General features: G+C 38.9%; 1 protein-coding gene across 6 annotated transcripts in view; it reads left to right on the forward strand.

Annotated features, from left to right (window-relative positions):
* Positions 1-14235, forward strand: part of ATAD2B (ATPase family AAA domain containing 2B) — a 196505-nt gene that overhangs the window by 143182 nt on the left and 39088 nt on the right. For all 6 annotated transcript variants that reach the window (XM_019021380.4, XM_055377524.2, XM_063696032.1 and 3 more), the window contains one exon: positions 829-988. In XM_019021380.4, coding sequence (XP_018876925.1) covers positions 829-988 — 160 coding nt within the window. The remainder of the gene's footprint in view (positions 1-828; positions 989-14235) is intronic.

The following is a 14235-nucleotide window of genomic DNA, read 5'->3' on the forward strand; positions in this document are numbered from 1 at the left end:
TCCCCAGAAATCTTTCCTGGACTAATTTTAGACATTACTGCTAAGACTGCTGTTATAGCAAACCTATTTACTTGATTTGAGATTTGCGTTGGGGAAGGCAGTAGATACATAAGTTGCTAACACTTTCTTGTTGGTCAGGGATACTCAATTTATTGGGCAAATCATGACGTAATATCTCCTGTTTAGGGTTATCTCACAGAAAATCAGCACAGAAAGCAGCATGTTTGTTTGTTTGTAGATTTCTTTATACTTACGGACAAATCCAGCAAATCTCATACTGGTTAGGAAAACTATACTTAATTTTCTTATATAAATGACTCAAAATGTTTGTGATGACTCCAAAGGAGTGGAAAATACTTTCCATGAAATAGTTCACTCTAGAAAACTGAAAAAGAAAATTTTTGTTGAAAATTTAAAGAGATTTATCAGAATAACTTATCTCATAGTATGAAAAGTCTTTGCTTTTTATTTTCCTTAATTTTTTTCCTGAAGCCATATTTATTGATGCTCATTGGGAACTTTTGCCCATACATTATCTTCCCGGATATGCCCAAAGGATTAAAAAAAAAAAAAAAAGCTGACATGGTTTCAAATTTTAAGAACAGAAACATTTCAGAGTTGATTTAGGTATGACTTGGAAACTGAAGCTTTCATGGAAAGTATGGCAGATAGTAACTTTGGTAGCATAAATAGCGCTGCAATTTTATCTTTATAAATTATTTGATATTTAGATTTAATTTTTAAAGAACTTTGTTTTTATTTTGTGTTTTTATGAACTGAGATGATGTGAAAAACTGGGAGTAATTTTTATTAAAATATCTGTTTTAGGTTTCAGATTATCTTGAAGTAATCAAGGAACCAATGGACTTATCAACAGTAATAACTAAAATTGATAAACATAATTACCTGACTGCAAAGGATTTCCTGAAAGATATTGACCTCATCTGTAGCAATGCTTTAGAGTATAATCCAGATAAGGACCCAGGAGGTAAGGATGCATAGGGCAAGGTTCCCCTTGATAATCAATCAGAAGACAGTTTACCATTTAAATACTAAGTCATGCCTGTGTTCTAGATAGATAATTTTCATGACCTGTGGTTTTTCAAAACTTCTCAATAAGAAGCTCATAGCCTACATAAAAATCATGTGTTTAAAGTAGAGAATTGTATAGTTGTAGGTATTATTTTCAGGGGTTCGTTTCTTCATTTACCTTCTACTTTTTATATTTACATTGTGATTTGAGAATTTAATTGAAAATATATTAGTCAACAATTGCAGTGCTGATAAAGATTCGGAATTTCGAATTCATGGAAATCCATAATAGGATCAGTTTATGTGTCAAAAGATCCTTTTATGTGGAATGTTATCTGTTCTTTATGTAGAATGTTATCTGTTCTTTTGATTGTTGGGATTTCTGTGTAACTGTGTTATTTTACTCCTAATCCATCCTGTATTCAAGTGTATAGTCCCAACTTTTGTTATCGCTCTCCAGGGAAGACTGCCAGGAATATATCTGCAGTAAAACAAAATGAGGTGATTTATTATACTGAGGAAGAATATGTGTCATAGGGAACCATATAGGATTTGGACTTGTGTTAAGTGATTTTGGTTAGAGTATAAGGAAGTGGGGCTTTGCAATGGGTTAGATGCTGTTAGAAAGTAGGAATAATTTTAAGAACCTAGAAGGCAAGAAAATGGAGCAAGGCTAATAAAGCTGTGATTGATAAAGAAACAGCAGTTGGCTGGGTGTGGTGGCTCGCACCTGTAATCCCAGCACTTTGGGAGGCCGGGGTGAATGGATCACTTGACCTCAGGAGTTAGCAGGCCAGCCTGAGTAACATGGCAAAACCCCGCCTCTACAAAAAAATTACAAAAATTAGCTGTGTGTGGTGGTTGCGCACCTGTAGTCCTAGCTACTTGAGAGACTGAGGTGGGAGGATCACTTGAGCCCTGGAGGTTGAGGCTGCAGTGAGCTGTGATCATGCCACTGTACTCCAGCCTGGGCAACAGAGCGATAGCCTTTCTCAAAATAAAAAGGAAAGGAAAGAAAAGAAAGAAAGAAAAAAAAAGAAACAGCAGCGTTTCTCAAAATAAAAAGGAAAGACAAGAAAAAAAAAAAGAAACAGCAGTCATTCATATTAGTCAGGATTATGTTTGGTCATTGGCTATTATTGTTTTTATTTTTTTGAGATGGAATCTCCCTCTGTTGCCCCAGTTGGAGTACAGTGGCATGATCTCAGCTTACTGCAACCTCTGCCTCCTGGGTTCAAGTGATTCTCCTGGCTCAGCCTCCCGAGTAGCTGGGATTTCAGGCACCTGACACCATGTCCAGCTAATTTTTGTATTTTTAGTAGAGATGGGGTTTCACCGTGTTGGCTAGGCTGGTCTCAAACTTGTAACCGCAAGTGGTCTGCCAGCCTCGGTCTCCCAAAGTGCTGGGATTACAGGCCTGAGCCACTGTGCCCAGCCTGATTATTTATTTATTTATTTATTTTTTTGTGGTCAGGACAATGTTCATGTTTTGTCTGTGTTTAGACATGATTAGACAGAGTGGTTTAATTTTTCTCTTGACCCATCATGAGCACAGGGTGGCCTTGTCTGATACTGGTGTTCCGTGAAATTGTTTATGTTTAATTGTAGTACCTTGAGGCCTAGCTGATAGTGCCAGGCCAACTCCTGGCTTCAGGAGCCACTTTCTGTGAAATTGTTGATGTTTAATTGTAGTACCCTGAGGCCTAGCTGATAGTGCCAGGCCAACTCCTGGCTGTCAGGAGCCACTTTTCGCTTTTTCACTCTATTGAGAATTCTATTTATTTGATAGGTAATACTAAAAAAAAATGCTTCTTATTTTTAAAACATTCATTTAAATTTTTGTTATCTAAAGATATTTAGAGTATAATTTGTGCTTTGTTTTGTTTTTTGTTTGAGACAGAGTCACTGTGTCACCCAGACTGGAGTGCAGTGGCACAATAGTGGTTTACTGTAACCTCCGCCTCCTGGATTCAAGTGATTCTTTCTCATGCCTCACCCTCCCGAGTAGCTGGGACTATAGGCACGTGCGACTACGCCCAGCTAATTTTCGCATTTTTAGTAGAGATGGGGTTTCGTCATGTTGGCCAGGCTGGTCTTAAAGTCCTGACCCCAGGTGGTCTGCCCCTCTCGGCCTCCCAGAGTGCTGGGATTATAGGTGTGAGCCATCGCGCCTGGCCTGTGCTTTGTTTTGTATCTGTATTTTGAGGCAGTGGTTCTAAACCCAGGCCATATGGTAAAATGACCTAGATTTCTCAATTTCACATGAAATTAGGTATTTTTTGCTTCAATTTCAACCATAATAAATCACAGATTCTATAATTGCAAAAACTGCAGTTGTTTTGCATCAACCCAGTAATTTCCAAATTAGGAGGCAGAATAAAATTTTGGATGGCTGGACTTCGTATGTAACAGTTTTTCAGCTTTATGTTATTTGCCTCTTATAGTTTTTGTTGTTTGTTTGCTTTACCTCTTTTTAAGTTATTTTATATCACACACACACACACACACACACACACACACACACACACACACACAAGTATATACTTTTTTTTTTGGAGACAGCATCTTGTTCTGTTGCTCAGGCTGGAGTGCAGCGGTGTGACCTCATCTCACTGCAACCTCTGTCTCCTGGGCTCAAGCGATCCTCCCACCCTTGCCTCCCGGTATTTGGGTAATACAGGCACATGCCACCACACCTGGCTAATTTTTGTGTTTTTGTTTGTAGAGAAGAGGTCTCGCCATGTTGCCCAGGCTGGTCTCAAACTCCTGGGTTCAAGTGATCTGCCCACCTCGGCCTCCCAAAGTGCTGGTATTACCCATGTGAGCCAGTGCACCCAGCTTATATATATCTTATAGAAAAATATACGAAAGTAGAACAAAGAAGAATATTAAAAACGTATTAATTCCGTCACTTAGTGTTTTTTCTCTGTTTCCGTCCCCATCCACGGATATACTATATGTAGAATATATACATGCATCTTAGTTTTACTAAAATGACTAGGATTTTTGTAAATTTTGTCATTCCTATAATATTTTGTGAAAAGCTTATTAATTAATATATTTCTCCAACATTATTTTAATCATATGTAGATCTCATATAACAGCTAATACCCGATTTTTGGACATATTAGATTTTTTAGTTTTTTTCTCTTTTATAAACACTGATAAATATCTTTGTAATGCAAATTTTATGTTGATTATTAATTATTTCCTTAGAATAAGTTCCTTAAAGTGAAATTTCTGGATCAAAGAATATATATCTTTTAAGACTTTTAATCTGTACTATTAAAATTTTCTCTAAAAATTCTTAAGAATTATACCAGCAGCGGGCTGGGTGCAGTGGTTCATGCCTGTAATCCCAGCACTTTGGGAGGCCGAGGTGGGTAGATCACGAGGTCAGGAGATCGAGACCATCCTGGCTAACACAGTGAAACCCTGTCTCTACTAAAAACACAAAAAATTAGCTGGGCGTGGTGGTGGGCGCCTATAGTCACAGCTACTCGGGAGGCTGAGGCAGGGGAATAGCATGAACCCGGAGGCGGAGCTTGCAGTGAGCTGAGATCATGCCACTGCACTCCAGCCTGGGAGACAGAGCGAGACTCTGTCTCAAAAAAAAAAAAAAAAAAAAAAAATTATACCAACAGCATCAGGGCCACTGTTAGCCACTATAGCAATTTTTGGTAAGTAAGAGGACCTTCTTCAGTTGGATGCCATCCTGTAACAGGATGGATAGTAAAGCATGGGCTGGATGTCAGCCCCATTTCACTCCCTTCCCTTGCTGGGGTCCTATGTGAGGGTACAACCCGCACAACTGTATATGTAGTGGCTTTGAGCAGTGTGTGAGAGTGCTTGTGTGCCTATACCTTCAGCCTGGTTTTCAAGACGCAGAGACTGCTGTTACTGTGTAATATGTAATGAGAACATGGGCTTTGGATTCAGACCTAGGCTTTAGTCCCATTTCTCCTATTTCCTAGCTCTTTAACTTTGATCAAATTAAGCCTTCTAAATTTTAGTTTCCTCATCTGTAAAATGGGGATGATAACAACATTCTTAAATGGGATGGTTGTAAGAATTGAATGAGCAAGTGTATTAGGTTGAACCTTATGAAATTGCCATTTTCGTATGGTTCATCCTAAATATCTTAAGCCTTTAGCAGAGTAGCTGGGACATGATAAGAGTTCCATAAAGGTTAGCTATTTGTGTTTGTATTCTTATGATCATTATTTAAATTGTGCTTTAATTTTTTTATAAGTTGGTTTCTTAGTGGGTACCTGCATATTTGCTCTAGAATGACCCTTTATACTTTGTGCTTATTACATTCCCTGGACCATACTTTAAATGTAATTCTATTTTGAAACAAATCTAAGGGCTGGTAGTGAAAATGAATTTAAGTGCTTAGAAAAAGCCAGTTGAGAAGATCAATCCATATTTTTCCCTTCTCAGTAATTAATTATAACCACATTGATATTAATATTTTAAGGAAGAAGTAATGGTTTCTGGTGCATAATAATATTTTACTACAAAATGCAGTTCCACAGTGAAAGAATATGGCTCTGCTTTCTTTTTTTTTTTTTTTTTTTTTGAGACGGAGTCTCGCTCTGTCGCCCAGGCTGGAGTGCAGTGGTGCAATCTCAGCTCACTGCAAGCTCCGCCTCCCGGGTTCACGCCATTCTCCTGCCTCAGCCTCCCGAGTAGCTGGGACTACAGGCGCCCGCCACTGCGCCCGGCTAATTTTTTGTATTTTTAGTAGAGATGGGGTTTCACCGTGGTCTCGATCTCCTGACCTCGTGATCCGCCCACCTCGGCCTCCCAAAGTGCTGGGATTACAGGCGTGAGCCACCGCGCCCGGCCTGGCTCTGCTTTCTTCACTTGTTCTGATACAAAAAGTGATATAGTTCAAAGGCATTATTTTGGCTGTGTTTAGATTTTTTTCATATCTTTCATCAAGCAACCTCTTTTTTTTTTCTTAGCAACAGAACCACTTGTTATGTTCCAGAAAAACATCCTCAGGGTGTGTTGTGTAGCAAGTGGAAATTACATGAATGTTGTATTACGTTTACAAGTTCCCATGAGTATTTGGAAGCTTACAGTGTTCTCTTTTGCAGAACACTTGGCCATTTGGGGGAAAAACTAACATATACATAGAAGACAAAAGCCAACATTTTGAAAGATATACATGTTGCCTAAGTGTTGACCCAGATTGTCTCCCTTGAGGATGATGGGAACAGGAATTAAATGATGGGAACAAGAAGAAATTGACCTATGTTCTAAATGTGACCAGTATCAGATATTTGGCCCTAATTACTACAGTATAGATACATGATATATTATGTTTGGCTCATCCCCATTCTCGGTCTTGCAGTGCACCCCTCCTATATCCCCCAGGCCTATTCATATGCTATATACCATCATTTGACTAGTTTTGCTGAAATTTTCACCCTAATCTTTTAGTTGTCTCAAAATCTTCTATGTTGTACAAATTGTATAGGATTAAAGCCCCCAGATTCACCCAAACTTTTGGAGCCCTCTGTGTTTTGCTCTTAATACATTTCTAAATTTATCTGCCATAGTTGTATTTCATGAGTTGTTTCAACCAAACTCACTCATTTTTCTCTTAATGTTTATGAGTACTATCTGCTAATTACTGAGCTGGGTGCCTAGACTACAAAGACGACTCTGACAATTCTTGTCTTTCGAGACCAAGATATAGATATAGATATAGATACAGATATATCAGTATTATGATAGATCCATAATGCCTACCGGGTAACTACTATGTGGCAGGCATTTTTCTATATGTAATTGTATTAGTTTACTAGTGCTACCATAACAAAATATAACAGAAATTAATTTTCTCACAGTTCTAGAGGTTATCAATTCAAAATAGAAGTGTCAGCAGGTTGGTTTCTCCTGAGGCCTCTTTTCTTGGCTTGCAGATGGCGGCCTCCTTCTCTCTGTGTCCTCACATGGCCTTTTCCCTATGCTTGTGTGCCCTTGGTGTTTCTTGGTGTGTCCAAATTTTCTCTTCTTGTAAGGACATCAGTCAGATTGGATTAGAACCCACCCATATGTCCTCATTTTAATTATCTTTTTAAAGGCCTTGTCTCCAAATACAGTCATATTTTAAGGTACTGGGAGTTAAGCCTTCCACATATAAATTTTGAGGAGATGCATTTCAGCCTGTAACAGTTATATGAAACACAATCCCTACTATATAGAAAGTCATCAATTTTTAGAGATGATAAATACACTTATCAAATTATTGGTGATTATAATAACAAATATTATTAAGATAAAGGGATACCATAGAGGTGGCAATCATGAATAATGTCTTAAGGTGCCAGCAGATGATTATAAGACAGTGTCATAAGGTCTTATTAGAAATATGTTACCTGGTTAGTGGAGCACAGAGGAGAAGACACTACCTGGAGATTAGCAAGATTGGGAAGGGCATTGACTCTAGGCTGAGGAAACAGAGGTATGAAAAAAATAAGTCTGGAGAATAGAGTGCCTCTGTGGAGGAGTGGTGGGAAACTAATTTGCTTCTCTACTCACTGACTCAACGTTTATTGAGCATCTTTTTGTTAAATATTCTCTGTGTATAAGTCCTGTTTAAGGCTAGAGATACACAGATGGTTAAGACACAGCCTTGACCTTTTAGTATCAAATTTGGGGTAGAGGTCAAGGCAGTTGTAAGATGGAAGTTGGAACATCAGTTAAGATTTAATTGCAGTGGCTGCAGGGATTAAATATAGAGGTCTTAGTGACCAACCATTTAAATATGGTGGACAAAAACCTAGAATGATCCCTGAGGTTTTGGTCTGGTTAGAGGAATCTGGGAAGGTAAACCAATGGAGGAACAGATTTATGGGCAGGATGTCAAATTCAATTTGGGACATGTTAGTATGAGTCATATTTGGTACACCCAGACAAAATGCAGACTTTATTTATTTATTTATTTATTTATTTATTTTTGAGACAGAGTCTTGCTCTGTTGCCAGGCTGGAGTACAGTGGCGTGATCTCGGCTCACTGCAACCTCCGTCTCTCGGGTTCAAGCGATTCTCCTGCCTCAGCCTCCCCAGTAGCTGGGATTACAGGCGCGTACCATCACACCCAGCTAATTTTTGTATTTTTAGTAGAGATGGGGTTTCACCATGTTGGCCAGGATGGTCTCGATCTCTTGACCTTGTGATCTGCCTGCCTTGGCTTCCCAAAGTGCTGGATTACTAGTTGTATATGTGGTTCTGGAGGTTGAAAGAAGTGGGCAGGAGATATGGTTGGGAGTCATCATCGTAGAGGAGTGAATGAGATTTCATAGACAGTGTGTAGAATGAGAAGAGAGAGGAGCCCAGGAGGGCCCCTTTTCTAGGAAATATGGGTCCCAGTTCTTGCCCAGTATAAGTCCCAGTCTTACTGTTTCAGGACCTTTGTCAAATGTATCGCCTCTACTGGGAGTATTTACATGTTTTTCTTTTTAAATCAGTTTTATTGAGATATAAGCAACGTACAAGAAAATGTACTTTTAATAGCACGTAGCTTTTAAAATCACATATCGTTTTAAAATTTCACCTACCCGGCTGGGCACGGTGGCTCACGCCTGTAATCCTAGCACTTTGAGAGGCCAAGGTGGGCGGATCACGAGGGCAAGAGATCGAGACCATCCTGGCTAACATGGTGAAACCCCATCTCTACTAAAAATACAAAAATTAGCTGGGCATGGTGATGTGCGCCTGTATTCCCAGCTACTTGGGAGGCTGAGGCAAGAGAATCGCTTGAACCCAGGAGGCGGAAGTGCAGTGAGCTGAGATCATGCCACTGCACGCCAGCCTGGAAACAGAGCAAGACAACGTCTCAAAAAAAAAATAAAACATAAAAAAAAAATAAAATTTACCTACCCTTCAGGGAATACTAAAATGCTAAGTTCATGAAAGATTTTTCTGATTTCCTTCCAGTTGTAAGTACCCCTTCATCTCTGAATCTCATAATGTAACTTTTCTGAGACATTTATTACTTTTTTGCCCGTAGTTATTTGTTTACTTATCCTTATCCCTTATTTTAGACTCGAAGCCGATTGAGAACAGGATCTGTACAGGCATCTTGTGTAAAGCATGTTCTTAATAAATGTGGCCGATGAGTAAATTTTATTTATTATTCTATTTTTATTTTATTTACTTATTTATTTTCAGACAGGGTTTTGCTCTTGTTGCCCAGGCTGGAGCACAATGGCACGATCTCAGCTCACTGCAATCCCCACCTGCCAGGTTCAGGCGATTCTCCTGCCTCAACCTCCTGAGTAGCTGGGATTATAGGCATGCGCCACCATGTCCGGCTAATTTTTGTATTTTTAGTAGAGACAGGGTTTCACCATGTTGGTCAGGCTGGTCTCGAACTCCTGTCCTCAGGTGATCCACCCGCCTCAGCCTCCCAAACTGTTGGGATTACAGGTGTGAGCCACTGTGCCTAGCCTCTATTTTTAGATAGTAACTCAAGGAATCTCAGATTAAGTAGAAATCATAAAATGGAGACACGGTAACATTCTGTGGAAATATGCATAAATACTAATAATATATAAATATGACCTGAACCAGTAAATATAGTTAAAATGTTTTTCTGTTTTTTGTTTTCTTTGGAGACAAGGTCTCATGCTGTTGCCTGGACCTGAGTACAGTGGCATGATCATGGCTCACTGCAGCCTTGACCTCCTGGGCACCAGTGATCCTCCCACCTCAGCCTCCCGAGTAGCTAGGACTACAGCTACAGGACTTACCACCATGCCTGGCTAATTTTAAAATTTTTTGTAGAGATGGGATCTTGCTATGTTGACTATGCTGGTCTCAAACTCTTCAAGTGATCCTCTTGCTGCATCCTTCCAAAGTGTTGAGATTACAGGTGTGAACCACCATGCCCAGCCAAATTTCTTATTTATGAAATTATTTGGGATGAAAAATCATACCATAAAAATTAGCTTTTCTTAAAAATATGGTTACTCTTAATAATTTTGTTGAACAAAATCTCAGCTAATATACTTCTGGGATTTTTTTTTCTTCATAATGAACTGAAAGTAAAAGTTTACCAATTACAAAAGAAACATCAACACAGTGAAATTGCTGTTACTTTCATTAAAGTAGTGTTTCTATTAATTTTATAGATACTCATCTATATGTCCTAAGTAGCCATTACTTTTTGCTGAAGACAAATGTAAGTGGTAATATCTTTATTTTATAGATGAGGAGATGGGGGCTCAGAGAGGTTATATAATTACCTGTGTGCAAACCCACAGATGTTATATGGCACAACTGAATGGATTGAGAGCTGTCTTGACTTCAGAGCCAATATATGGGGTTTTTTTGCTGTGCTTATGTAACTTGCAAATTTCATGGATTTGGACAGTCTTAAAATCTTAAAGTATGAGACAGAGTGAAAACTCATAAATATGTAATTTCTATTCCCATACAATTTTAAACCTAGAGTTTTAAGTGATGAGTGAGTCTCTGAATCCACAAACAAAATTATATTCATATGCAGTTTTCAACTTTTATTCTGTTCTTTTTTTCCCTCCCCCAAGAGGGGGTCTCACTCTGTTGCCTAGTCTGGAATGCAGTGGTGCGATCATGGCTTACTGTAGCCATCAGAGCTGACTTGAGACATCGACCTCCCTGGCTCAAGTAATCTTCCCACTTCAGTCTCCTGAATAGCTGGGACCACATGAGCCACCAAGCCTGTCTAACTTTTTAATTTTTTGCAGAGATGGGGTCTCCCTATGTTGCTCAGGCTTGTCTCAAACTCCTGGCCTCAAGCAATCCTCCTGCCTCAGTCTCCCAAAGTGTTGAGATTACAGATGTGAGCCAACATGCCCAACTATGTTCTGTTCTTATATGGATCCAGGTCAAAAAGATTAAGAACCTAGGATTATTATAGACATCTCTTCTACTTTGAATATTCTTTTAAGTTTGTGATTATATGCTATGTATAATCTTAGACAATCTTCTAAACAATGATTGAAAAGAATTGTAATGATAGGCACATGAAAAAGCAATGCCTTGGCCCGGCGCAGTGGCCCACACCTGTAATCCCAGCACTTTGGGAGACCGAGGTAGGCAGATCGCTTGAGCCCAGGAATGTGAGGCCAGTGTGAAACCTGGGCAGCATGGCAAGACACCATCTCTACAAAAAGTACAAAAATTAGCCAGGAGTGGTGGCGTATGCTTGTGGTCCTATTAATAGCTGCTCGGGGCACTGAGGCAGAGAGGACTGTTTGAGGCCAGGAGGTTGACGCTGCTATAAGGCATGATCATGCCACTGCATTCTAGCTTGGGTGACAGAGTGAGACCTTGTCCCCCACCCCCATCCCCCCAAAAAAGCAGTGTTCCCTCTCAAATGCAGATTTTTTTAAAAGAATATATTCCTTGTCTTCCATACTAGTGTGAAATTTTTATGGAATTTTTTTCTTCATTTATTCTTTTTTCTTGCTTAATTTAGGGTAGTGTTGGGATAGAAGATACACTTTATAAAAAGCAGAAAGACCAATCATTGACTTATTTTAGAGATAATATGCCAGATCCATACCTTTAGATTTAATCTTACCTTTTTTTTTAGTTTCTCTTCATTCAAGCCGAGGTAGAAAGCCAGTGGTGGAAAGTTGTGGTATTGCATAGGCTACAAACATTGTATTGTCAACTTGAAAGTATAGCTACTTCTAAGGATGTTGATGTTCATTGTAGTTTTTTATTTATAGTAGCTAAAATTAGAAGCAACTTAAAGCTTCCAAAAAGAGAACAATACTTTTGAAAAATTAAGGCACATCCTACTTTGGATTGTTGCACAACTATTAAAGTTTGGTTTTCAAAGAGTGTTTAAAAGACACCAGGAGACTTCTTCTTTTCTTCTTCTGGCCAAGATGGAGTAAAAGGGACTCGATATATTTACCCCCTCACATGACACAATGAAAAAAAAAATGAACAAAATATATTTAAAGAAAAACTGTTTGGAAGGCATTGGACACCAGGCGACACAGGACAGTGATTCCCAAAAGATAGAAACAAATAAGAGGAGTAGTGTGGTTGCCTGGAGACAATTTCCAGATACCAGCCCCAGGAGGAGCAGCCCAGGCATATTCTGGAGGTCCTCTGAACTGGGGAGCCAGACCTGGAATCTGAAGAGGCCACAGTGGTTTGGGTTTGCAGGGCAGATTACCAGAAAGAAGAAAGCTGCACAGAGAGAACACTCTGGCTATCTCCAGGAGGTCCTCCCCTAGTGTTTCACTAAGTACTGGTTAGTGCATATGTGTGAGAAAACTATCTGAGGCCAGAGAAAGAGAGGGAATATTCCTTAAAGTTCACACAGGGGCCGCAATAGAGTTAGAGCTAATAAACCAACAAGGAGATAAAATGGAATCATAAAAAGGTATACAGTAATTCCAAGAGAGGTGAGAAAAAGAGGAAAAAGGGAACAAAAAACATATAGGCCAAGTAGAAAATAAATAGCAACCATATCAATAATCACATACATCACATTAAAAGTAGATGCTCTAAACCAGGGGTCAGCAGACTATCATCAAGCTGACAGCCTGTTTTTGTAAGTCAAATTTTTTTACTGGAACAAAATTATTCCCCCCATCCCCGCTTTTCAGTTCAGTGATAAATGATGTCTACAAAAAGCCTACATTTCTCATCATACTAGTGATGAAAGAGTAAGTACTTTCTCCCTAAGATCAGAAACATGACCAGGATGTCTGCTCTTACCACTTCTATCAACATTAAACTGGAGCTTTCAGCCAATGCAGTAAGGTAAGAAAAAGAAATAAAGGCATCCTTACTTCCAGAAAGAAAGAAGTAAACCTGTTGTTGTTTGTAGACGTATGATGTCTACATAGAAAATCCTATGGAATATTTAAAGAAGCTATTAGAACATGTAAGTGAAGTTAGGGTTGCAGGAGACAGGATCAGCATGTAAAACACTTGTTTTTCTATATACTAGCAACAAACAGGAAATTGAAATAACATCAAAAAATAACATGAAATATAGATAAATCTGACAAAAGGCATGTAAGACTCATACATTGAAAACTATAAAATATTGGTGAGATAAATTAAAGAAGACCCAAATAAATGGAGATATATGTCATGGCTTATGGATTGGAAGACTCAATATTATGAAAATGTAATTTCTCTCCAAATTGAACCACAGGTTCAACACCATCCTATCAGAATTCCAGCAGGCATTTGATAGAAATTGACAAGCTTATTCTAAAATTCATATGAGGATGAAAAGGACCTAGAATAGTCAAAACAACTTTGAAAAATAAAAACAGCTGGAAGACTTAATACTACCTTATTGTAAGACTTAAAAAGTTACAGTAATCTAGACAGTGTATGTTGGCATGAAGTTTGACAAATAGGTCAATGGAATAGCATAGAGTCCTGAAATAGATGCACACATAGAGGGTCAATTGCTTCTTGACAAAGATGTAAAGTCAGTTCAATGAAGAAAGTAGATTAAATTTCAACAGACAGTGTTGGAACAATTGGATATCAGCATGCAAAAAAAGACTTTGTATGCAGAAGTTGACTCACAATGGATCACATACCTAAATACAAGAGCTTAAAACCTATAGCCAGAATATTAAGTCTCAGGATTTAATAATAACCCAATTTAAATAATGGACATAAGAGCTGAAGACACTTTACCAAATACGATATACACACGACAAATACACACATGAAAAGATACTCATCCTCATTAATCTTTTTATTTATTTATTTGTTTGTTTGTTTGTTTGTTTATTTTTTGGAGACAGAGTTGCTCTGTCACCTAGGCTGGAGTGCAGTGGCATGATCTCAGCTCATTGCAACCTCCACCTCCTGGGTTTAAGCAATTCTCCTGCCTCAGCCTCCCGAGTAGCTGAGATTGTAGGCACACACCACCATGCCCAGCTATTTTTTTTTTTTTTTGTATTTTTAGTAGAGATGGGGTTTCACCATTTTGGCCAGGCTGGTCTCGAACTCCTGACCTCAGGTTACCCGCCCGCCTCGGCCTTCCAAAGTGCTGGGATTACAGATGTGAGCTACTGTGTCCGGCCAACCTCATTAATCTTTAGTGAAATGCAAATTAAGACCACAGTGAGGCCGGGTACAGTTGCTCACGCCTGTAATCCTAGCACTTTGGGAGGCCAAGGTGGGTGGATCACCTGAGGTCAGGAGTT

Source organism: Gorilla gorilla, chromosome 12 (genome assembly GCF_029281585.2).
Source record: "Gorilla gorilla gorilla isolate KB3781 chromosome 12, NHGRI_mGorGor1-v2.1_pri, whole genome shotgun sequence".
In the NCBI taxonomy this organism is placed as follows: Eukaryota; Metazoa; Chordata; class Mammalia; order Primates; family Hominidae; genus Gorilla; species Gorilla gorilla.